This window comes from Haliaeetus albicilla, chromosome 16 (assembly GCF_947461875.1).
Source record: "Haliaeetus albicilla chromosome 16, bHalAlb1.1, whole genome shotgun sequence".
Lineage (NCBI taxonomy): Eukaryota > Metazoa > Chordata > Aves > Accipitriformes > Accipitridae > Haliaeetus > Haliaeetus albicilla.
Window position 1 is genome coordinate 15,515,189 of NC_091498.1, and position 24,346 is coordinate 15,539,534.

At 42.7% G+C, this 24,346-nt stretch overlaps 2 protein-coding genes across 7 annotated transcripts in view; one reads left to right on the plus strand and one right to left on the minus strand.

Moving 5' to 3' along the window:
* The first annotated feature begins 6,479 nt into the window (after positions 1-6,479).
* TSSC4 (tumor suppressing subtransferable candidate 4) lies at positions 6,480-11,299 on the plus strand. Of its 6 annotated transcripts, none has more exons than XM_069803655.1 (4): positions 6,481-6,604; positions 7,085-7,233; positions 8,078-8,150; positions 9,204-11,299. In XM_069803655.1, exon 4 carries the CDS (start codon positions 9,292-9,294, stop codon positions 10,330-10,332), a length of 1,041 nt encoding a protein of 346 aa, XP_069659756.1. In that variant the 5' UTR covers positions 6,481-6,604; positions 7,085-7,233; positions 8,078-8,150; positions 9,204-9,291; the 3' UTR covers positions 10,333-11,299. The 6 variants fall into 6 exon arrangements, with proteins under 6 accessions (XP_069659759.1, XP_069659758.1, XP_069659756.1 ...); XM_069803653.1 differs by having other exon boundaries at positions 7,085-7,211; XM_069803654.1 differs by having other exon boundaries at positions 6,496-6,624; positions 7,085-7,211.
* A 2,056-nt stretch (positions 11,300-13,355) lies between these two features.
* TRPM5 (transient receptor potential cation channel subfamily M member 5) overlaps positions 13,356-24,346 on the minus strand; it is a 39,275-nt gene continuing 28,284 nt past the window's right edge. The window contains exons 18-24 of the mRNA XM_009927991.2: positions 22,268-22,442; positions 19,566-19,734; positions 18,724-18,902; positions 17,249-17,381; positions 15,976-16,048; positions 14,871-14,961; positions 13,356-13,798 (exon numbers count right to left, since the gene is read on the minus strand). Coding sequence (XP_009926293.2) covers positions 13,698-13,798; positions 14,871-14,961; positions 15,976-16,048; positions 17,249-17,381; positions 18,724-18,902; positions 19,566-19,734; positions 22,268-22,442 — 921 coding nt within the window. The 3' untranslated portion in view covers positions 13,356-13,697. The remainder of the gene's footprint in view (positions 13,799-14,870; positions 14,962-15,975; positions 16,049-17,248; positions 17,382-18,723; positions 18,903-19,565; positions 19,735-22,267; positions 22,443-24,346) is intronic.

Sequence of the window (24,346 nt, forward strand, 5' to 3'; positions counted from 1 at the left end):
CATAGTGTGATGAACCGCTGCAGTTTTACAACCAGTTAACACCAGGATGCTTTGTGAACCAGGCTTCAACAGCATGGGTTTTTCCAGCCTCTGGGAGGGGAGCCTGCAGGCAGGCTGGGGACGCATCCAGAATGGTGCTGAGGGAAGGCAAAAAGGTTGCTTGCTGGCAGCAGTGGCTGCTGCAATCGTGCCCTGCCCCCCCAAGGGAAGGGGGGCACAGCTGTGGGGGAGCTAATGTGGATTGCAAAATAGGGTGACTGCTGAAATTCAAGGGGGGCTGCGATGGCAGTATTGCGCACACTCAAGGGGCTTCTCCTAAAGTGACAAAAAATGGCCCAAAATGCCCTCTGCTGCCATCCGGCCGGGGGCTGGTCTGATTTTTGCAGATGGTCTGGTAATGCCACCGTTGCTGCCACCGCCTGCCCCTCCGCACCATCAGGGGAAAGCCTGGCTGAGCGCGAGAGGGGAGGCCGAGTGCTGTGATCCCACAACTGCCTGCCTTTCACTGCCCTGTCTTGGACTTCTCGCTGCATTTGAAGCAGGAATGTCCCACAGTGGCCGCCAGCCATTGCCCATGCCGGTATGGAGAGGGAGGGAACGCTGGGCGAGGGACAGCAATGTTCAGCTGCCACAAAGAAAGGCAAGCCCTGTTCCCGGTGGCTGTGCCTGTGCTACGAGATCATGCCCATCTGTTGTTCTTTCACTTGTTCACCTGAATGTTAATGCAGTCAGACATAATGACTTCTGGAAAGAAAAAAAAAAAAGTGATATTTAAAAACAATAAAAAAAGAAACAAAGCAAAACTCCTTGTTAGTGGATTTTTAATGATGTGTTGTCAGATCTTGTTTCTTTCCATCGTGTACAGATTTCTGCCACGTCTTCAAGGGAACAGGCTTGTCTTGTTCTCGTATTCAAGCAAAATTCAGGCTGCAGGGAATGCAGTCCTTAGCTGACCCTCTAGGTGGTTTCCCATGAATGTGATGCTCTTTGCTTCACGCCTTAAGACATTTGGATTGTGGTGCTATGTTGTTTCTCCAGATGGGATAAAATTATTCCTGCCTCTGGAGCTAGGATTAAGCTGATGTGAGTCACTGTCAGACTCAGGCTGGTGTTCAGCAGGGAGAAACGATAGTGGAAACTAACTGGCAAAGCACAGTGTGTATTTGGCATCCAGGGTGTGTGCCTTGGGACCTCAGCCTAGAAGTATAGCTGGGATCTTAAACCTTCCCTGGCTAAATGCAGTCCCCTCTGTTTGCACCTCAGGCCTGAGTATTAACAGTGATGTGCTTGAAACAGATAAGTTGTACATGATACTTGAGCTGAGATGCTGGGAGAGGACTGGGCAAACCAGGCCCTTTTAACGTGCTGTTAAGTGAAGACATGGGTTATTCTTGGAAAACAGCAGGCCTGCTGTGTAGAAGCATGTGAGGCCACACAGATAAACCGCTGTGAAGGGAAAGGGTGGGTGGAACACTTGCAGCCTGCTTGTTCTCATTTTGTACCGACAACCCTGGCTTACGCTTCTCTTAAACATTTTTCTCCAGAGGTCTGAAGGACTTGGAAAGTCACTGGAGACCTTACCGTGGATTTCCGATTCCTAGGAATATGGTTGTGGAATCTTTTGTGAAACAAGAATTTCACAAAATAAAAATACAAGTGTGAATTTTTCTAAGCTAGACCAAGTTGGGGTTTTTTCCAGTGGAATTTTTTTCCTTCCCCCTCCCAAACTGTCTTTAAAAAAAAAAAAACAATTCTCTAGACTGTTTCTAACGAGGAGTTTTGGAGGTATTTTTTTGCTTTTGCAAGCTCTGTTTCGTAAGCCTCTTCTGGGCTGTTTGTGTTGTAAGTAGCAATGTGCCCAATTGTTTCCTACTAAGACAGCTGTGACTAACCTGTATAAATTGCTTATGTCCATTCCCTAATAAGAGGTTGTCTGAGCTCTAACCAAGATTTGCAATATTCCCACAGGAGATAAAAAACCCAGCCAGCTCTTCCATGCAAGAGCTGTTTATGGCAGAGGTTTCTGTAGAGGAAAGCACCCTCGCTGCTGGATCCTGGCTGCACCCTCCCTCTGCCTGCCAGCTCTACTTGCCAGACTCGGTGATGAAGGATGTGTTAGATAGTGGCTGTGCTCACATTCCTGCTCTGAACTGCAGTTTTCTTTGCTGGGCATGGCAGCATAGCTCTTCCAGTTAGGGGAGAGGCGGGAGTTTCAGCTCCAGGGCAAGCTACTGACAATAGAGGAGACTGTTCTTAAAAAAAAAAAAGGTAGATATTTTAACAACTTCATTTACTGGCAGGGCCGTGGCAGGGCTAGGAAGCTGTGGCTGCTCCAGAGAGGAAGCAAGCCTGGAAATACAGCCCCCAGTGAGGGAACATCTGCCATCAGTGGGTGCTGAAGGGGAAAGGAAAACAGTCAACTACCTGACCAGCTCTTGATTAAGTGATAAAGACACTGGCTAGAAACCCCAAATCCCATATGAACCACGCTGTGCAGTTGAACTAGAGGCACGGCGTTAATCTGTGTATTTTTGTCTGACCACTCCTCTCAGTTTCAGCCTGGGGAGCATCAGATTACCTTGCAAAGGGCATAACCTAAGCAGGAGGGCAGAGAAGTGCTGCTCTGGTGCAAGCTCTTCAGCCAGCCTCTGGCAGCTTGTCTGACGCAGGCGGCCTGATGCTTTCGCTTCAGAGCCCAGGGACCTGGAGCAAACAGAAAACACACCCCAGCCACTAAAACCACTGCATAACTGAAACCCACGTTGTTTTCACATTTGCAGATACGTTAGAGGGTACATAAACTTTGCAGCCAGTGTGGACCGCCTGGCATTTGTCACTGGGTTTAGATGACCCAGCTCAAGGGCCAGTAGTTGCAAGTAAGGTTTCTAATTAGAGTTTAGTCACACCTTTTCCTTTAAAAAAAAAAAAAGTGTTTCTTGGCCCTACTTTGCTAGGGCATTCCCTCATGTCAGAACACAGCTTTGCTGAGTACCAAAGAGGTGTTGGTGTTAGGCCAGGCGAGACAGCGCGCGCAGAATACCCTCCCTGCTGGCTGCGAGGAAACGGGTAAGATCTCTTCCGGCAAGGGTTAGTGGTGTTAAATGCAAAGCCTTGTGTTGGCTACAAAGTTGTGTTGATTAATGAAGCTCCTACAGGTCATGTTCTAACAAGAGATTTGGGGAGTTTTAGGGGTTTGTGGTTTTGGGGGTTTTTTTCTTCATGTTAACTTCAAGGACCTCAGCTGGTTCCAATGACCTCTTTCAGCCCTTTGCTACTGGTGTTAGTATCAGGTACACTGGGGCCAATAATAGGAAAGAAAAAAAAAAAAACAGCAGGAATTAGAAGAAGGGGGTTTTTAGTACAAATATTCTGTAGCTAAACTGAAATGAACAGAGACCCCCAACTGTTTTTGTTTCTTTTTAAAATTTCAAATAATTGGAGAGAGGAGTAATTTTGCACTGTATCCTGGAAACTTGCCCCATGGGGGATTTCAAGGCCATTTGTAGGCTTTTCTTCCTGCAAATGGGAGAGGGCAAGTTGAATTACATCCTTCAGCCTGTGACTGCCTTCTCCCAGCAGAGAAGGAGGGGATGGTCGCTACTGTGCTTTTGCCTTTTACCTGCAGGAAATACTCTTTTCCCTCCCTGCCTCCCCTCAGGAGCTCCAGCATCAGCTGCGTGTGGCCATACCAGACTAACTTCCGTATTCCTTCCGGATGCAGGAGATGGTGAAAATGCATCCGATCGCTCTGTCTGGCTTGCAGGATCTGGACGGCTGCTAGGGAATCGCCTGCCACTTTCCTATAGCCGCGAGGAGAGGGGCCAGCGGTCCCTGCCAGGCGCCTAGCCCAGGCTCTGGGCACAGAAGCAGCAGGAACCTGCCAGTGAGCAGTGGAAACAGTTACCGGATGGGGGCCAAACAACAGATTTATTTGCAAGAAAGGAGCACAAGGCGCCCAGGAACAGGGCTGAGACTGGTATGCATTTGCACTCACCGCCCCCTCACGCGGGGACACAGTGGCTTCCTGCAGACACACGTGGGCATCGCGGTGAAGGAGCCAGCCCCTCGGAGCCTGCGCACTGGATGCAGCCCGCTCACTTGGATGATGTCCCACGCTGCAGCTCAGATCCGCCTTCCAGCCCCCCACCCCTCTTCAAGCCACCTTAGTTCATGCCGGCAAGGGGAAAACGCTTTACCATCTGTTCAGCTTCAGAGTCTGACTCATTATTTTTATTTCAGCTGTCACCAAGCAATAGCAAAAATCCCAACACACCAGCATATCCACCACTGCAAACTGTCTTGTCCTCAGCCACCAGAGAAAAAGTCACTCACCCCCAGTTCTTTGCAGTGTGCGATACTGCAAAAAGACAGCAAGGAGGAAAAGGGTACAGCTTCTGACAGTGACCTTGGTCATCAACTTACACGGCATCCAGGCAAAAAAAAGAGAACTTGTAGCCTCTGGAAATGGAGGAATGGGACTTGTCCCTGAAGGCACCCATATCCACAGGTAATGGAGACAGTGGAGGTGGTGTTGCCCTCTTCTGCCCCCCTGAGCCCCTAACCTAGCATTGAACCAGGGTTCAAAACAAAAGAGCACCATTGTTTGCCCCAGGCTGTAGTGTACCCTGCTTGTCTCCAGCCCTACAAAAACAGGACATGCCACCGCTTACTCCACATGCTTTTCTTGCCTGCTCCTTACTGCCCTCAGAGGCTCACTCCTGGGGTGTCCCCAACACCCTAGACAGTGTTACACAGCACTGGTAGCCTTCACCCGTGGTTTAGTCTTGGCTCCCTTTGCCTGTTTACTACCCTCCTCCTATCTATTCCTGCTTGCCTACTAGAAGACTCATGTTTTCCTTTCTTCCTCCCTCCAGCTGGGAACCCATTTGAATGCCTTTGACCTTACTACCATATGTGTATACACTAAAAAACCATGATCACCAAATGGGGAAACACCTCTAGAGCTGTTGTTTTAAAACTACTGCACGACTCCAGCCAGACAGAAGACATTTTGCGCTAACCTCATCATCGCTGCCAAATGTATTCCAAACACAGCCCTTGTCTCATAAATTACCAGCAGGCAAAAGTATGTATTTAAAAACTCACAATGCAAATGAAGTGGCTGCAGTTTATATTATGGGTGACTCACAGTGAGGCCCCACTAGAAGGGATCCCGTGAATTCTCCTCGGCCATGGCCACAGCCTTACCTCTAGCACATCCATCAGCAATGCAACCGGTGATGCAGCAGGGTTGGGATGCCATCGGAGGGGAAAGTAAAGTGCCACTAAAAATCAGACAAAGTGGGGCTACGTGGTAATTTCTTCTTTTGCTGCCAAATGATGGCATAGACGAGCTTTCCTTAAACTCAAGGCCTATAGCAAATCCCTCAGAGCGGCGTGATCTGAAGAGGTAAACGTGCAACCTTTAGAGGCTCAGGGCCTTTGCAGGCATTAATCTAATTTAATGATGAAGCCCCAAGGCCAGGCAAGGCAGTGAGACTGAGTCAGGGGAAGGGTGGAGGCGAGCCCTGCAAACTGCTGGGCCACATGCTGGCAGAGCAAACCTTGCCTTTTCTTTTTTCCTTAGGAGTAAACAAGCTAAATATTGAAGCCACTTGGGAAGCATATTTCCACTGAAAATTTAAACTTTTTGCTGAAAGGGGGGGGGAATCAGGCATCTTTAGCCAACACCAATAAAATATTTTCAGACAGAATTCCACTCCTTGATGCACGCACAAAGAAACATTCTTCTGGGACAGAAAATGGAAACTTTTTTTTGATGGATAGCTGTTTTACACCCCAAGTGACTAAGGGTTTTCTTGTTAGAAAATAAATACGTAACAATTAAAAAAAAAAAAAAAAAGAACAGAACAAACCCCCAGACACTTCCTCTGAAGTTTTCATTGTGGCCAAACCCCGCTTTTCTGAGGAGAAAAAAGCTCTGCTTGACATGTTTTTGTTCCAGACTGTTTAGGGAGGCGGCGGTGCCGCCCCTGCCTCGCCGGCCCCCTCAGGGCGCGGGCAGCCCGAGGGGTGGCTGTCGTGCCGCAGCGCCGAGCGCCACAGGCTCACCGGGGCGCCCGGGTGAACCCCACGCTCCGCCCTGCGCAGGCGGCAGCGCCAGCACCAACCCCTCTCCTCACAGGCGGCAAAATGGCGGGCGCGCTGCCGGCGCGGCGCACCCTGGGAGCTGTGGTCCCTCCGTCGCCGCGGCGGCAGAGGGGAGCGCTCGGCCCCGTTTTGCGGCAGGCCCGTGATATTTTCCCCACGCCCCGGCTCGCAAAATGTCCCCCGCCGGGGGAAAGGCGGGCGACTACAACTCCCAGGACGCAAAGGAGAGAGGCGGGGAGGGGAGGGGCCGAGGCCTCCCGCTTCCCGCCCCTTCCGCGCCGCTTGGCCTGCTGGGAGCTGTAGTCTCGTCGCCGCGCGTTGCTGCCCCGCGGCGGCCGGTAGGGACTCAGCGTCCCAGCGCGCCCCGCGCGGGGGCCGCCGGCGGTGGGCGGGAGAGAGGCGGGGAAGGCGGGCGGCCGCTGTGGGGAGGCGTTGGGCCCGTGTTGTGCCGGGGCCTGCGGCCCGTCCCCCGCCCCTTCTCCGCCGGTTCGCGGTGTGTGCCCGGAGGTGGCGGTGGGTGGGCTGGCGGCCTCCGTGCGCGGCGCTGAGCGGGAGCGGGAGGCGGCGGGCTCCAGGCGCCCCTCTGTCGTGAGGAGAAAGGCGTGGGGGCTAGAGCGGGGGCGGGCGGTGTTCGTATCCGGCAGGATCCCGGCGCGGGGAAGGCAGCTGGGCCCTGGGCGGGCGGGCGGGACGGCTGAGGCCGTGGGATCCACCCGCGGCGTCGGGCGAGGCCGTGGGCTCTGTCGTTTCGCCCTGCCCGCGGCGGGGTGCCGTGCCCACCGGAGGCGTGAGCCGGGGCCCGGGCGCTGCTGCCCGCTCCCTCGGTGCGGCGGCCTGAGCGAGCGGCGTCCCGAAGGACCGCGCTGCTGGTGGCGCGGGGTTGCCGGCAGGCTTTGCTGCGGTGGTGTCTCTGCCGTGGGAGCACGCTCGTGGCCGTGGTTTGGGGTGACTGGGGTCTCTGTTTTCCTCACAGGCTGCACAAAGACGCACAGGGCCCGTGTGAGTAAGACCAGGATGGAAGAGTCCAATGGGGGCTTTCGCACCCAGAGAGACACCATCCTATCCAAGTTGTGCTGTGGTCACGTCACCGTAACAAACCTGTGAGTCTGGTGTGCTGTAAGGGTCAGTATGTTTGGCTGCTTATGTTGTTAAGGCTGAAACATTGCCTTAGGAGCAAAATTCTTCCTTTCTGTGTAGCTTCCCTCAGACAAGAGGTACCCTGATTCACAGCCTGTGATGAATACTTCTACTGCCATCTGAAAACAGCTCTTTTAGTCAGTGGCACGCTTCAATGTCTCTCTTGGGCTGTGGTTGTTACTTTTTGTGTGTTATAAAACTATGCAGAAGAGTGTATAATTTTCAGATTATTGTTTCACGTTTATGGGTTACACCAAGGGCAGTGTTTTCCAAAGCAGTCATCGGATCCTTTTTGTCAAAGACAGCCAGACTTCACATGGAACACAGCAGTCAGTCTGTTGAATTCTTCAGAAGTTTCTCAATGTTTTAATGCCTTGTGAAGATCTGGCCCTAACTGTGAATATGACCTTTCTTTGAAAACAGAACTCTCTGGTATCCATGGTCTTAGTACTTAGCAGCACTTAGTACTTGCAATGCATAACTATTATTTTTATATTTTCTTAGCTGCATTTAATACTGTTCATTTAGTAATGGTTTACTGCACATGCAAATTACAGTTGGGGGGGTTTTTTGTTTAAAACCTCTCTTCTCTTCTACAGAGCAAGATTGGCAATGTGAATGTGGAGGCTGAGTAAATATAGTGGTGCCTGCCTTATTAGGCTGTGCGGTGTTCTTTTGCCAAAAATCCAGGAATATCGGCAGACTTTTATACCACCATGAGTTTGTGTCAGATTTAGAACTCGGTTCTGCAGCCTTGGATGATTCAGGGGGAAGGAATTATTTTTAAAACTACATTTCCAGTATCTTGATGGAAATGTTTGTTTTCTAGGGTGGAAGTGCTGAGATCTTTGGTGGCTTTAACTGACCCTCAGGAGGGGAAGCTGACTCAGTCTCAAGAGAAAGTGAGTGACTAACAGACTTTCCATGTCTGTTTACTGCATCGTTTCAGAAGGACCTAAAATTAGGTAGTTGAGCTTATTCTAATAATATATTAGAACTGTCTCTATAATTCACATTTTTGTTAGCTGAACAGAGGTATGTGTTTGCCAACTCTTGTTTCTGATTGCCCGGCAAGTGGTAGTGTGATCATCAACCACCTCGGTTCTGCAGGGTTCCCTTCAAGCAGGTGGCAGAGTGAATCAGGTGTTCCAGCCGTTGCTGGAAGTCAGGCTTCAAATCACACTGTCTTTTTACTGATTGAAGGGCCAGCTCTTGCAGACTCTTGATTGCACCCTCCCCTTGTTTCCATGCTCAAGCATGGCATGTGCAATTAGTTTTCTTAATCCAGTTGGATTGGTTTCTTGAGCTGGCTTGTTTTCTGATTCCAGGAATCTAATAATGACATAAGAGTTTAAACGCAAGGAAGGAGTGGAGCTTGTACTTCATGTCACTTTAAAGCAATCCTGAAACTGTAGCCCTGGTACTTTTGTGGCTTCTCTGCCACTGACCTCGAACAGGGACACTGTCCTTTATAATAGCCAGAATGTGGTGATTATTGGGATGGGAGGTAGAGTGGCTAATGCAGTAAAGGATCGTAATGGCCAAAAGAAAGTGTGAGAGATTAGAATGTGGTTTTGCGGATTTATACAGTATGATAAAGGCAGGGTGTAATTTGGAGAGGTCACTGCTGTCTCTTGGAAGATGTGTAAGACACATTTGCTCAAAAAATTTATGCTCATCTTTTAGTAATTGGACCTGCTGTAACCTTTAATGAAATTTGGTGTGCAACACTATTTTTAATTATTTCATATTCTTGTATTGAGTCTTGTGTCTTTAATTTTAATGTGCATTCATTCCTTAAGTAATGTTTTTATTTCAAGCAAAATTGCTTAGCAATCCCTGAAGTATAGCTGCCTGTTATATTGCAGTAGTAATTATTTTGCACAGCACAGAATGATAGTCTCATATTTGGTTCTCATTTCACGGTTGAATTTTTATGCTCCTTTGTATTCTAGGCACTGAACTTGGTGGGCATTTGGAAAACTGTATTTGCAGCTGTTCCTGGGCCTACGTCAAAGACCCCAGTGGAGTGACAGCTCGAAGATGGGGGATCAGGATGCAGGTGAACCCTTTCTGGGAATAGTGGCTGATGGTGCCACAGACTACGAAGGAGCTCTGCCCTCAGACACAGTGTCACTCAGCGATTCTGATTCCGATGATTTGGGGTTAGCGGATGAAGCAGAAGTTGATACAATATCTCCTGAGGAGCCATCTGCAGATGATGGGGATTACAGATCCAGGGAGACCCCCGACTCTTCAAACAGCAGTCGTAGATCTCCTGTCCAGCCATTCCATCTGAGGGGCATGAGTTCTACATTCTCTCTCCGTAGCCAGAGCATTTTTGATTGCCTGGAAGAAGCAGCCAAGTCGTCTGTGCCCTTGATGCCTGAAGATAATGTTGTTGATGGGAGGTTTAAGCGTCCATTGCCTCCAACCACAGTTTCAGGTAACATGGTTCCAGAAAGCCTGGGAAAGCAAGCCAAACCAGTGCAGGCTCCCAAAGCCTCTCCTGCAGTGCCTGACTATGTGGCACACCCAGAGCGCTGGACCAAATACAGCCTAGATGGAGTTTCAGAGGCTAGTGACAAGACTAACAGGGCAGTGGCCATGGAATTTCTAGAGGGTTTGAAGAAAAGAGGGGAGGAACAAAGCTCAGCTATCCAAGATAGCTATACCCCATACTTCAACCAGGACCCTTCTAGCTGTGGAGCTGGGAGGATTGTCTTCACCAAACCAGCAAAAAGGGGTGTTGATGGACTGAAAAAGAAAACGTCAGCAGGGGAGGATGGTAAGAAACATATGAAAATGGATCTGAAAGGAAAATCTCTTAAGAAGACTGATGACTTGAGGGAGGAAGATAAGGTAGAGCTGGGGCATTTAGACAGTGGAAGTGGAAAGGCAACAGAGGAGGAGGAGTGCATGATGGTGGGGGACCTGAACACAGAGGGTAAGCTTAGTGCAAGGTTTAGTGGTGCAGGTGAAGAGCCGTCAGCTGAAACAGTTGGATTCCATTGCAGTAAGAAGAAGAATAGGAAAAATTTCCGGCCTAAAGTAGACGATGAAGGGGAGGAGGAAGAGTCCTGAAGGATGGAGGACATTGGAGACATCCAAGGACTTGTATTGCCTTTGGGTGTGTTTGGTTTTTTCTCTGACTTTTTTTTTTCTGGTCTGGAAACCATATAATACCTTTTTGTCTAATGGTTTGCATCATAGCCACCAAGAACATTATATATTGTTAGAAATTAAGCTACTTAAAATACTCTGCAGACTTTTGTTCGTGAAAAGTTGCACCCTAGCAGGAGGCAATAAGATATGCTTTGTTTGCTTGAGCAGCTCTCTGGGTCTTGCTCTAGAGCTGAAGTAGCCAAAGAAGAAGATGTGTTAGCTAAAAGGCTGTAAGGCTTCCTGCTAACCCCCAGGTTAGAGCTGTTCCCAAATCCTGTAGAATCCTGGAACAATGATGCTGAGCTCATTGTATAGAGATTTTTAAACAATGAAAATAAAACCAAGTCTTCCACTAGATGTGATTTCTCCTGGCCCTGTCCGAGGGAGAAAAACTTTTTTTTTTTTTAACACTTTTGGGTTTTTTAATACATCCTTTTCTCATTGCCATTGAGAGTGAAAGCACAATGGTGGCCAATCATGAATTTGGAGGGCCCAGGTGGGGGGCCAACTTTTTTTAAAGTTGGCTTAATATTTACCTTATTTAGTGTTACATGGTACACGATTTTAAAAAACGTAGTGTTTCCTGTGGAGAGGTACAACTCTGGATACATCCTGGTGAAGACGTGCTCAGGGTGGCTTTAGCAAAGTCTCACCACATTGAGTGTAGGTCAGAATTTGCTTTGGTTGTTAAATTGGGCAGCAACTTTTCCTCTTACTGGTAGGATATGATGTGATGATTCTTGGCCTGCACGTTTGTACGTCCTTTCCAAGTGGCACTGCTTCCACATGGATTCTCTGTGTGGATTTGGTGGGAATGAGGTATTTATACCAGAACTGGATACTTTTTTGTTCTTTGGGATTCAATAAACTTTCAATTGTAGCTTGATTTCTTAATCTCTTTGAACGATGCTGATTAATGCAGCTATAGGAGTTTTAACAAATACTGTTTATTTGATTTGAGAATTGTCTTGAACATCTAGAATGTTACTCTACGCTTACCATCTTGTAACTTCTCCCTCAAGTCTTATATTTTAGATTCTAAAATTCACATATTTAACATTTTCAATCATTTTACAATATATAGAGAATCACCTCATAGGATGAATCGCCTCATACAATGAATCACATTGTAATGAATGTCAAATATAGTAGTTTTTCACACAGAATGTCAATGAATTTTATAAATAAGGTTGAAAGATTAAATTCTTTGAAAGGTTATATGATTTGAAACTCAAATTAGTTCAGGTCAGTTTGGACTGACATTTTTTTGCCAGTATTCTAAATTAATGAGCCCCAATGTTAGTATTTATAACCGTGTAGTGAAAGATTACTTTTTCAGGATTTGTGATCTTTCTTGCTAGACTGTGCTTGCTCAAACTCTGAAGGATATTTGAGGAGGTTACTTCCTCTGGGGAGGTGTCAACATCTTACAAATAATTGACTGGTAGGCCCAAATCATTTGGGTCTTTGTGTTTGAACAGATGGCATCATTTGGCAGCAGAAGCAGAAAACAATGTAAAATGAGTAATATTGCTCCATCTTTGAAATTCACCTTTTAATTTTAAAAGCAGAATGTATTTTCTCATGAGTATACAGTTTGATGCACGTTAATTAATGAGTCATTGCTAAATACATCAGTTGTTCTAGTGCACATGAGTGGGACATGACAACAATTCCAGAAAGATAGATTTTTGGTTTCCAGTGGATAATTAATGTGCTGATCACAATTAAAGCAGTAGCCATTTCAGAATGGAAGCTGCTTGCAAGAGGAGGGTGTGCTGGTTGTAAGATACGCATTATTTCCTAACAGAAAGTGTAGCTCAGTACAAACTTAACTGGTTTTATAACTCCTGCTTGCCTAGGGTGAAGAACAGGTAGGACAGTTCCAAAATTCCATCACTGTTAATGGGGTCACTGAGGTCTGGGGCATAGCTGAATAAACTGGACAAATGCCTATTTTATGAAGACATCATAACAAGATTTGTATCTATTAATAAAAGACTTGTGCCGGAAAGGTATTTTTATCAGATGAGATTTTTTTTTTCCACCTCTGGCAACAGAGAAAGCTTTTGCACAACCTATGTTTATGTTGCATAGAAGCAGTGCTGTATGCATGAAGAAATTAAGTTCAGTTGAAGCTTATCGGTGTAAGAAAGACAACAACCCAATACTTCCCCCTTCTGATGCTGTTTATATTATTCCAAAGAAATTTCCCTTTAGAGGACAGTAGTAATATCCATTTTATTGGTGTGTCTTTTCACACAAAATTCTAATAAAGCCAGCTGGCTTTTGTATGCTAAAAATGTACATGCCAGTTTAAGTAATGATAAAAATGACAAACAATGTAAATTCCTGGTCTGTAGGGAGATTCTTGCTACACATTCTTGCTTTAAAGTCTCCAAATGATTTTATTTTTTTTTTCCTGACCTTTGAGAGAGAAAACTAAAATGAAATCAGAAAACTGCTTAAGTGTAGATGCAGTGTTCCATGTGGTATGGTAACAGCAGCAAGCTGACAGCAGCTATGATCTGGCATTGAAACAAAAAAGCAAGCAGCAGAGGCTGGGGGTCTGACTGCGGGAGGGTCACCTGCTTTGTGTTTGGAAAGTGACTGCAAGCCACCGCATTCTTGAGGACTGCATGATGAGATTCCAGTTTCTGGGATGAGCGAGGAGCCCTCTAAGGAATACCAGCAAAGGAATACCTCACAGAAGCCAGCGTGGGAAGAGAAGATGGTGAGTGAGATCATTTGAGGGTTGTAAGAACTCCAGGAACTGTATGGATTTTAATAGTTCAGTATCCCAGGCCCTTTCCTGTGGAAACTATTTCTTGATTTCCTTTCTAAGCAACTCAGAAATACGAGCTTGCTTTCTTGGCCAAGGATGTGGCTTGTTTTTTAGTGCGTAAATGATCACCCTTCCAAAGGCAGACTCCCTTGAACAGAAAAATGTGAAAATGAGTGATGATGACAATGGATTGAGGGTGTGTATTTGGAGAACAGAAGGCAGATCGTATTTAGAAAATAAGGTGGTAGAGTCGTCCTGGAAGAGAAAGTTTTCAGTGTGATCTGTGGAATGGAGTTTCCAAGTGATACAGGAGCAGCAGGGAAGAAAGCCCAAGAAATTGAAGGAGGAAGACCAAGAAATTGTCAGTAGTGTCAAACATTGACAGTGCTCAGCATAAAGGATTTGAGAGCTGGGCCTTAGGCCTTGATGAGATTAGGATTTTAATTCTATAGTAGTTCAGTAGGACAAAAGGTTTAATCTGAAGAAATGAGAATAAAATTTAATTATCGACGTATGTGATGTCAGTCTCAGACTGAATTGCACGCTCTTCTCTTTCCCTTCTTCCTGGCGAAGGCACCTCTGTGTTGGCATTCTTCACACCTAATAGGATTGCAAAAGCCATGTGCTTGTTTAAAAGCCTTAGGACAAGGGGCCCATAATAGTAATTGCTTAAGGAACTTTAAAATGTTGAAACTAATCCACAACAAAAAGATATTGTAGATTCTATTACTTTGCATTTGCTCCGTAAATGACAGAAACAGGTTTCTTCTTTATTTTGTGGCTATTTAAGTTTCTGACTTTTATGCAGTTACAGTATTACAATGTCTGGTGAACATGCTACAGGATGGGTTTTTTTTACTGGAATGTTGATAATGAAGCAATTTACATATGTGTTTTACAAGCTTCTAGCAGAATTAAGTCAAGTCTGAGGTTAGTTTGAGTCTGACTGACTCGAGGTCTAGTCATGTCATGACTGCTGAGTTTCCAGCTGCTTTTTTTTCCCATGTAGTATATATATGTTCAGTTTATGGTTTTTGGAGGGCTTTTTGTGTTACAGATAGTGGTAGGTAGATATTGAAATAGATCATTAAGAAGAATATCCAAAATCTTTATTGTGTTGGATATCCTGCGGTGGCTGAGAAATAGTCTGTTTCTGTCTCTGATGTTTTGAACTCCAAACAGTGGAGCCCTGGAACACAGGACAAGATTCTTAACTGACAGAAATAGTTGCAGCTCTGAAGGCAAACAAGCTGTGCATGATTAAAACAAAGTAGGGCGCTTGCTCAATTTGTATTTTTAATCATTATTGTTATCCATATTAAATGTTTTGGTAATACTTTGGTAGTACTATCTCATTGACTCAAGAAACTCCCAAGACAATCCTCTCAAGAAACCCTGTGGCAAATAGATACTTATTTACATGCTTAAAGTTGGGTGAGATCATTCTAACTCGCACTAAGCGACAGTCATTTCACCAAAGCTTTTAAATAGATTTTGCAAAAAGTAATTTTTTCATTCTGAGGTATGAATATTCTGTTACTTGTTTATATTACCATTAATGTCTAGGTACCTCCTTATGAGGTTCTTTTCCAATCTTTTTTTTTCTTGCATTTTTTAACTAAATTGTTCAGCTGTATTAATTAGCTTTTCCATGATTGTTTTCAATACTTACATGTATAGTTTGGAGCTGGTTGGTTGCACAAGAGGTTGGTTTTGGTTAAAACCTCTGCCATTGAGGAGATAACAGCTGTACAGTAGCAAATCTACAAAATAGGTAGTGATTTCTATGTCAGCTAATTTTTGTAGTACTTTATCGATTCTTAAATTTACAAGAACAATAATCTAGGCAGCAGACTGAAGCAGCATCAGAGATTCCACATTTTATTTTATTTTAAAGAAATGGTTGAACTGTCTTGGGTGAAGATTTGTATTAAATGCCTTCCCTTTTTTGTGAGTATATTGCATTATCTCAAGTTGGCACAAACTTACTAGAGCATTTCTTGTGTGTTCCTGTTGGACCTGTATTTCGTGTCAACATTGTTCATTGAATAGCATGACTTTTTCCAGGAAGCCATAAAATGGATAAGAAGGGGGAGGGAAACTGCAATGGGAGTATTAAGATAAGGAACTTTCAGTGAGGCCAAAATTACACTGGAGAGTTCTAGGGACAAAGAAAACAATAACAGTTGTGCTACGTAGCACATGGTAATGCTGAGCATTTTCAGACTGGTTAAAAAATTTTTTTTATATTTCAAGGGTTTGTCATTAAAAGCTTAAGATAGGGTTTCCTTCTATTATTTGTGTTTCACATTTGTGTGTTAGACACTTCCCTTTGAGATGCTGGTACCTGGTGTCTAAGAAAATTAGAAAAACTGATGTCCAAGAAGATTAGTCTAGGTCAGATCAGACAGAATACAGGTATTTTCAAAGCTGGCAGTTTTAAAGAAAGAAAAGGTTCGGAGGAGGAAGAGAACGGAGGAGGGAAGTTTAAGTGTTTGCTTCCAGAAGCATCCTTAAGGAAGGAAACACTTCTCAAGCAGACTAGCAAAGAGAGCAAGAAATGCTGTATTTCCCTTTCTCCTTTCTACTAGAGGTCAGAAATGTTTGTTTACATATGTATATCACCAGAGAGAAAGCAATTATGAAAGTGAAACCATAATACAGATGCATTTCTCCTTCCCTTTATCCCTAAATAGGGTCTGCCAAACCACCATTAAATGAGACAAACATGGTGAAATCCTAAAGCTGATATAAATGCCTATAAAACTATTGCTTACCTGGGCTTCCATAACTTTAAACCGCTTTTCTTGTTCTTTCAATCCACTAAAATATTTAGACAAATTATCCACCCTGTGGAAACAAAGCAGATGTGCTGAGCAAAAAGGAAAGGCCTCAGAAGAAATCCTAAAACACAAAACCCATGTAACTTACTAGAGCCATGGCCCCTCGCTGGCAGTTCTGTGCTGCTGAGACATCCCAGAGCCCCCTAAAAGTTTTGTCCTTTTGAGGTGTTCCTGCAAGTATTTATTGAACAGAGCAGCATTTCTGGAACACTCATGGACCTGTTGCCCAGAGACTCATAAACTCACACAGATTACAGCACCCCTTCAGCTTCTGGTGAGGGTCACTTAGCCCCAGCTGCTGTGGAAATCAAGGACAGCAGAAAGGAGCCTTAGGTCCAGCTCTGTCTCTCCAGCCACTTAGGTCTCACCTGTACCAAATGTAAACTGATCCTGCTGTGAGAACTGAGGCCACAATATTTTCCATCAACTCAGGGGAGATGAGCCACTTAAAATTTATAGGAGGTTTCATTTTTGGAAGCTGGCTTGACAGTCAAATCCCTTCTTCCATGCAGTCCACAGGGGCTGTATAGACAACTTCCACATAGTGCCTCCAAATCACTGTATCGTCCACATGCTTTCTGCATCCTTCACTTTGTGTCTCACTTAAAGGAGTAAACATCTGAATAATAATTTAGGACTTTCTCTTTAGAATACTATACCAATTTAAGTTATATTCCTAGTGGGGAGATATTTTAGAGAAGTATTTAAATGGAAAGTCAGTTAATTAAATACAATTTTAGAGCCAATATAATTAATTTCTTGTGGAAAACTGTAGTCTCATGCCATAAAGCTGTAAATAGTTCTTATTCTTCATGTGTGGGCTGGGGGTAATTCAAGATATCTTAAACTTCCATTCAAAAGTCTCATTCAAAAGTCAATACTGTATTCCTACAGAGGATGGAAGTATATGCACTGCAGTATAGCAAAGGAACTATTCTTCCACCATTTCTTCATCAATATGATTTTCATTGAGCTTGACTGCAGATTTGGCTGGAGCTTACATGTCTGTACTTGTACATACTTCAAGAGTGCCAAAAACCATTCTAATATTGTACCAATGCTGGCTTCTCATATTTTTTCATGGACTGCATATTTCCTAACTGCATTCTAGTTGGACTCTCTATAAACTTTACAAGCACCTGAATATTTATCTCATTCAAAGCTGGAGACTTGCAAGGTACACTTATTGTGGGTCAGAATAACATACTTATTAGATGTGGTCTTCAGCCTTTCTTCATTGCTTTCTTTCCTTTCTTGTTCAACCTTTACAAGATAATTTTCTTTTTGCACCAGCTCCCATGTTATGATTTTTTGATCTAGGCCAACTGGAAGATCTCTTTCTGTAGGAAAGAAAATTTAAGAATTATATTTTACTCCCTTTTCTCTTATACTAGTAATGGAAGGCTGCTGTGCTAAAGAAAAATGAAGTCTTGCCATTGCAGGTCCTTTGCCATTGCAGCAGTGTCATGTTATGAAAATGCAGTGTAAAATAAGTATTTTCTACTTTTTTTTTTTTCTTGTGATGGAAGGCAATAGACCTTTTTGCAGTTGGATGTGACTCCTGAGTTTTCTAAAGAACAGCATGGACCAATTTCTGTGGTTCCATTTAAACTCATTTACAACCTTACTGGACTTCTGACATATTTTAGCCTCAAAGTATTTAATGAGCAGATCTTTATGTTTAGGTGCACTTTGTCATCTAAGCTTTTTTATTAGAACAATTATAAATAGGAAGGACAAACTGTGAATAAATCCTTCCACCTTGAAGTATAAAGCCTGTTGTTGTCTAGTGTCCCAGCCAACAACAGACCTCAATTTCACAGACATATTTTGAAGGTACCATACTAGTTTTGTGTCTTCCTAAAGATTGGTAAGGGCACACTTGCTGCGTGCTCCAAACACTACTGAATCTATAACATGAGCAGTCAGGTACATGCTTTCTTGGGGGGAGGGGGGGAGAAATTTTTTTGTTTGAAGGATCTTCAGCAGCATGGTTTGAAAGCCAGAAGGAGTGTCCCTGAAAGGGAGGCTAGTCATAGGGCTCTGAATTGGTCCAGTCTGACAACAGTTCTGCTCCAAAGCCCATTATCACTCTGCCCATGAGGAGTAAATAGGCTTAGTATCAGACACTATTAAACTAGATGGGCCAAGTTTGCCATCACTATAGAAAGCCCCCAAACGCCTTCTGTAATTAGCTGAACTTCATCTGCCTTTTTAATTATAACTTTTAAGGGCCCACCGTTTCTCTAAGCGTGCTTGGTCTCTCTCCATGTCTCTGTATTGGGAAATTCCACTAATCCTAGTAGATTTTTAGACTTGGTATAAGTTTTTAGGTTTGTCTGTACTTAATATTTACTAAAATTCAGGACCAAATGAAATAACTATTCGTTAAACCTATCCATTGTTATATCTTCAGAAACCAAATCCCTTTAACCAGTTTTATGTCAACACCTTTGTTGTAATAACTATGGTGCATAAAGAAATGCATTGTGGGAAACTGTTTATAGTAGAGGTACATTATAAGCCTTAATTATTCATTTGTACTCCCCTGGCACTCTTTGTTAAAAATAAATTGTGACTCTTGGCTTAAGGATATCTTAAGTGCTCTTCTGTTTTGGCTATGCAGCATGTTGTAGGAGAGTGTCAGGGTCTCCAGTTGCTAGGTGTTTGTTAACGACTCACCCAGATGTTCTTTTTTATGTTCTGTTTTGTTGAAGATTCTTCTGAGAACCAGAATTATGTGGTTAATAATGATAAATGGTGGTGCTAAGGCAGGCCGGCCATGATATTCAACTATCAGGTTGTAGCGCTGAATTTTCCAGAAGATGTCTGCATTGCCCTGAACAACTTGAAAAGTGTAACTGTAAGTGGGGGAAAAAAAGTATATAACTGTTTTTAGTGCAACAAGCTAAAGCTTATTATTACAAAATTTAGTCCCACCTTTACTTTAAAAAAGGAACAGCAAGCTGAGCAAGTAGTGTTAATTTAATCTAAATTTTGTGCAAATTATTAGATATTAAAATAATTGCAGTTGCAGTCTTCAAATGTTAAAAAATACATTCTTTTTTTTTAAAAGAAAGGTAATTCCACTTCACTCAGGCAAGATCAGCAAACATGCCACATCAGTTCTTCAACCAAATGAATCATTATTAGCCATGATGACAAGCATTTCCCCTATGTGCAAATTATCCACTGTTAAGTCTGCCAAGTTTACAGCTGCTTTGCACCTGCAGACTTGGGCTGCAGCACAGCCAGGGATCCAGACCCTTCTATGCATGTTTAATTGAATTTTTAGCAGTAAAAGAGGCTTCTTTTCTTCTTGTCTTTAATGTGACTGGAGTAAGGATGATGATAACTTAAGAACTATATGATCACAAAAGTCTACCTATCAATCCCCAAATAATATTCATTACTATTATCACTAGTGCATTCCAAAATGAACAGCTAACAGCAATGTAGTAAATGTGGGTGTGCAGTTAAACCTTTGCAGCCTCTGTCTTGATACTTGCTGAAATCGCTCTTACCTGAACATAGCAATCAGAAGATTCATAAGGAGAACATTTGTGACTAGTAGGAAGATGACCAACAGAAGTATGATGAGCCAGTTGGCATAGCTATTAGGGCATGATGGCAAGTTCTCCTGCATAATCTGCAGTGGATTAAATGTACAGTTCCTGGGATACATTCGTGATGCTGCAAAGGAAGATAGAGAAATAAAAGAATAGTTTTGACAAATCCTACTGCCACATGTATTTCTTGGAGTGGAGACAAAAGGTTTGTATTTTGGTGAGCAAAATCTCTGACTTTCAACAAAGAATGGCAAGAATTATAAATTGTTCTTGAGGTTTGAAGTAATATATTTCATAGGTATTTCAATGCAAATAAAAACGGAATTAATATCTCTAAACATGTCTTTTTTAAGAGCTAGTGACATGGATGGATGTGTATATTTAGTACCTTTACTGTTAAGATACAAATCAAGGACAATGATGATATTGATTACTAAAATGAGATTTAATCTTGGCTGCATATAAACAGTAGCATAATTTTGTTCTGAATATTTTACAATCATTGAAAGCTTAAACCCAATATTGTGGTAGTATTTTTGTACTGCCCTTGTTGACTACTAGCAGGACCGTAAATACAAGACTCTTTTAACCTTAAAAGGACAGTTCTTTGGCTGCTTGAGCTACTGAACTAATTCTTGCAGTTGAAAGATCATTTATGTGAACTAATATCCAATGTTTTTAATTTTGTGAAAATGTAATCATGTCGTGTACAAGAAGAGACATTGCTTTAATGTGCAAGAGGAGGTTTGCAACCCTAGGACAATGCAGACCTCCAGAACTTGGCTGCTCATTCAGTGGCAAGATGGCTGTCACAGCTGGCTTTTTAGTAATGTTTAGCAAAGGGGGGTTGTATTGACAAGGCTGTAACTGGCCTTTTGTAACATTCAGAAAAGGGGCATTGTATTGAAAAGGCTGTATCCTTTTTAGACTAGTTTTGAGTTCCCAAAGTCAAACTCGCTTTGAGTATTTAGCAGTTGTGTTCCCCCACATACTTGTGTCTTTGCAGTCCTCGTGCTGGTACGCGTGTTAGAGGAGAAAACTCAGTAACAGCTGGGAATGGGGTTCCTTATTCTAAATTTAAACTACTTTGTAAATTCGAGCTTGGAGTCGAGATTGGTAAGAATCCTACTGCATCAGACTAGAGGTCTAGCCCTGTATCCTGTGTCCAGGTATGAATTAAATCCACAAATATAGAGTAGCATAATGATATTTACTTTTTTGTTCTCCATTTTTTCACTAATAATTCTTTTCCCCACTGCCATGGATAACGCCACGATCATATTCCTTAGAGCATGCAGTTATATCAAAGCTCACCACAGCTGGGACTGCTTTCACCAAGTGCATTACCTTATATTTATCTACACTGAATTTCATTTGATGATGTAGCACTCATGAGGGTCCTCTGCAACTCTTATATGTCAGCTTTAGTCTTTACTACCCAGTGATGTAGTTTCATCAGCAAATTTTGTTCCCCTCATTACCTATCTGCTTTTCTGTATGTTTCATAAAGATGTTAGACAGAATAAGCCCCAGAGGGCCCCAGGACAAATTACTCCCTTCTGGAAGTTGCCCATGTAATTAATTCTTTTTTTCTGTCTTTTAACCAGTTATTTATCCAGGTGAAGACACCCTTTGGAGTCTCAATGGAGAGAAACACACATTTCTAGGGAATGCTACATCTGACCTATTTCTGAATGAGATTACTCCTATTCCAGAAATATTTGTTTCTCTCCAATTACTTTAATGGAAATAAGAGTGATTGGTTGTGCTGGGCATGCTTACACCATAGGCATTTAAAGTTAAGTAAGATTAATCACACCCCTGCTCTCTCGTCTCATTCAGACTCTTTTGGCTTTTCTAAGACATACGCTTTTTCTTATTAAGCAGAGTGAACATGAAAGAATGCTTACTGGTTTGCTTCTGTCTATGGGAGTTTTTTGGTTCCATCTATATGACCTCAAGTTTGAATTCTACTTCAATATTGCCACTGACATTTAGCACTGTTATTCTGGCCAAATACTGTGGCATTACTTTAGACTTCTTTGGAAGATGACCTATTCTGTATTTTAGCTGCTTACCTATCAGAAATGTTGCCTTTGAACTATTATGTGAAGTATTTCCGTGTCTTGTGATTATGTTGTTTTGTTTGAAATGTTGCACATAGGCAATTACTAGCTTTATTTGATTTGGGCAGCTTTACCTCCAGAGTCAATAAATGCTCTAGAGGAATATTTATTCTAAAATGTAAGTGTTTGCTTATGGGCAGAGCTGTACTGCTTTAACACTGTCATGTTAAACTACTGCCAAAATGTATGGAGATGCTATTATTTCAATTTACACAAGGTTATCTGGTCTAGGTTAAACTGAACAGAAATGGACTGAAGTGAAAGAAGCTATGCCACCCTTTAAAACTGCAAATCCTTGTGTGAATATTTCAGACAGCTTGTCTAAATAGCGCCAACTCTTATACTCCAATGTAATTCCACAATGCACATTATCTCTTTGCAAGTATACTATTTATATCATAGTAATGTGAAAGCTTTGGCCTGCAGGACAAAGATGAACAAAAAAAGACAATACTGGGAAGGAATTCCATGCTCTAATCAGAAGTGTGCATTCAAAAACGGCCAAGTTAGGGGTGAAAGAAATTTCCTCACTGTCTATTTCATCCAGTGGAATCTGGCCAAATATCTGAAGGTAGGGACGATAAAGCACCCTTCTGAATATCCATTCCACTCGGCTGTCATTGGGATGAAGTAGAGCTTGAGTTGTCACACCATAGGCAATGAGCCACACACTCAAGAAAAACAGAAAGAAGAAAACATCCTTCATCTAAAAAAGAGGGGGGGGGGGGGGAGAAAAGGAGAGGTGACTGTAATAGCATAGTCAAAGAACGGTAGTCTTTCTATATGAAAATGGCTCAAATAATTCTGTTTCTTTACAAGCTTGTTTAGATTAAAGAAGGTAGAATAGGATACAGTTCTATGCACAGAATTCCTCTCTTGACCTTGCTGTTGTTACATTGTTCTTCACCTGTAATCAGTATTTTTCTTTGATAGCTCATTTAGATAAAGGCATGTTTTAAATTAAAATCTTGCTTTTCAATCATCTAACGTTTTTAAATGAAACACATTTTATCTTTTAAGTGAATCTCATTGTACCTTTTAAATGCAGGTTTTCTGTGAGATCTCATAGTACCATTGACTGCTATACTGTGAATTACAAGACTTCTGCTGCAGCAGTGAATCCTGGTAACGGTGCTCATTGATGAATACTGAACCACTGATACAGCAGACATTGAAGGCTGCAAGGATCAGGTAGCTTCTGTCTTGGGTTTTCAAGCTAAGTAATTCATCTGAGGGATTGTTTTCAGGAGTTCCTGCTTTTAAACATAGTGTTTCTCTACAGACGCAGAAGTAATTGAATCCTAAAACACTTAAAAAAAAAAAAAAAAAAAAATCTATTTTTTCCCTGGTGGACGAGGAACACTTCATCCACTTCCCATCTAATCTGACAGAGTTCATTAGGGACTGTAGATTCATTTCAATTAGATTATTGGATTGTGCAGTTACCCAAAAGCATAGGCATTTCAGACCTCCAGGATGTTACTAGGAGTTCTATTAAGAACCATGGTATCTAAGCGAGGCAAGACATAGTTGATGTCTCTCTGACTTTCATCAATCTATTTTGTTTTCTGGATGATTAAAAATTTAGCAATGCTGCAGGACTGTAACAGTGTCATAGTTAAAAGAGAGCAGTGGCAAGTCTGGAAATATTTTTTACCAATCTGCAGTCTCTCTGTGAACGGGCATTGTTCTGGCATTGAACTGCCATTTTAGCAGCTACATGTTTCAGCATGTTTCAGCAATTCTGTAGTGAGGTTAAAAAGGAGAAAGACAATAAGAGGCAATCTTGGATTGCTTCTCTGTTTAAGTAAGGGAAATGAACTTGCCAGAACCCACTTGATGAACCTTCCGAGAAGTTATCATTTGCTGAAGTAACTTCCACTGTTCTTTCATTTGATGTAAGGTTCAACATTGAGCTACCAAAGCTAAGGCATTGTGTTGGCTTGGATGGGGGGGAAGATGAAAGGTCCCATTTTATGGCTTTGTCTAGGCTGCTGTTTATGTTCTTATTTGCATTTTCTTTATCTGTGTGTTATAGGACTTTAGATGCCAACATAGTAGACCCATCACCATATTTGTTCAAGGCCCTGGTTTAACTTGGTATACAGCAAGGAAGGGTTAGGAGCTGTAGATCTGACTTGTTCTCTTACAATAAAAGGCTGCTAATGCTGTAAGCTAGATAATGTTCAAGAACAAATATTTATTTGCCATTTGCCCTTTTGCTACTCCAAGCAAATGTCATGTTAGAGTTCCAGTTATTGCATTTGTAGACAAATCCAAATAGCTTGGTAGTTTTGTTTACTCAATGTATAGGCGTGTTTAGACTGTAGGGCTTTTACTGAGCTCTGCTGTGAGTCACAAATCAAGTATTTGTAGATTCTATAATAGCACTTACAATTAGATGAACTCCTATTAATCAGTTACCATGAGTTAATTGGCCTAGAGGATTAACATGCCTAAATAAAAAACTACTTTAACATATCAATGCATACCCAAGCAGAGTAACTGCAGTCCTACTGTCTCATTTCCTGCAGGAGAGTGGTAATAAATAAAAATCTTTTATCAACATCTTCCAACATAAGCTCACAAAGTACTAATATATGTTTTCAT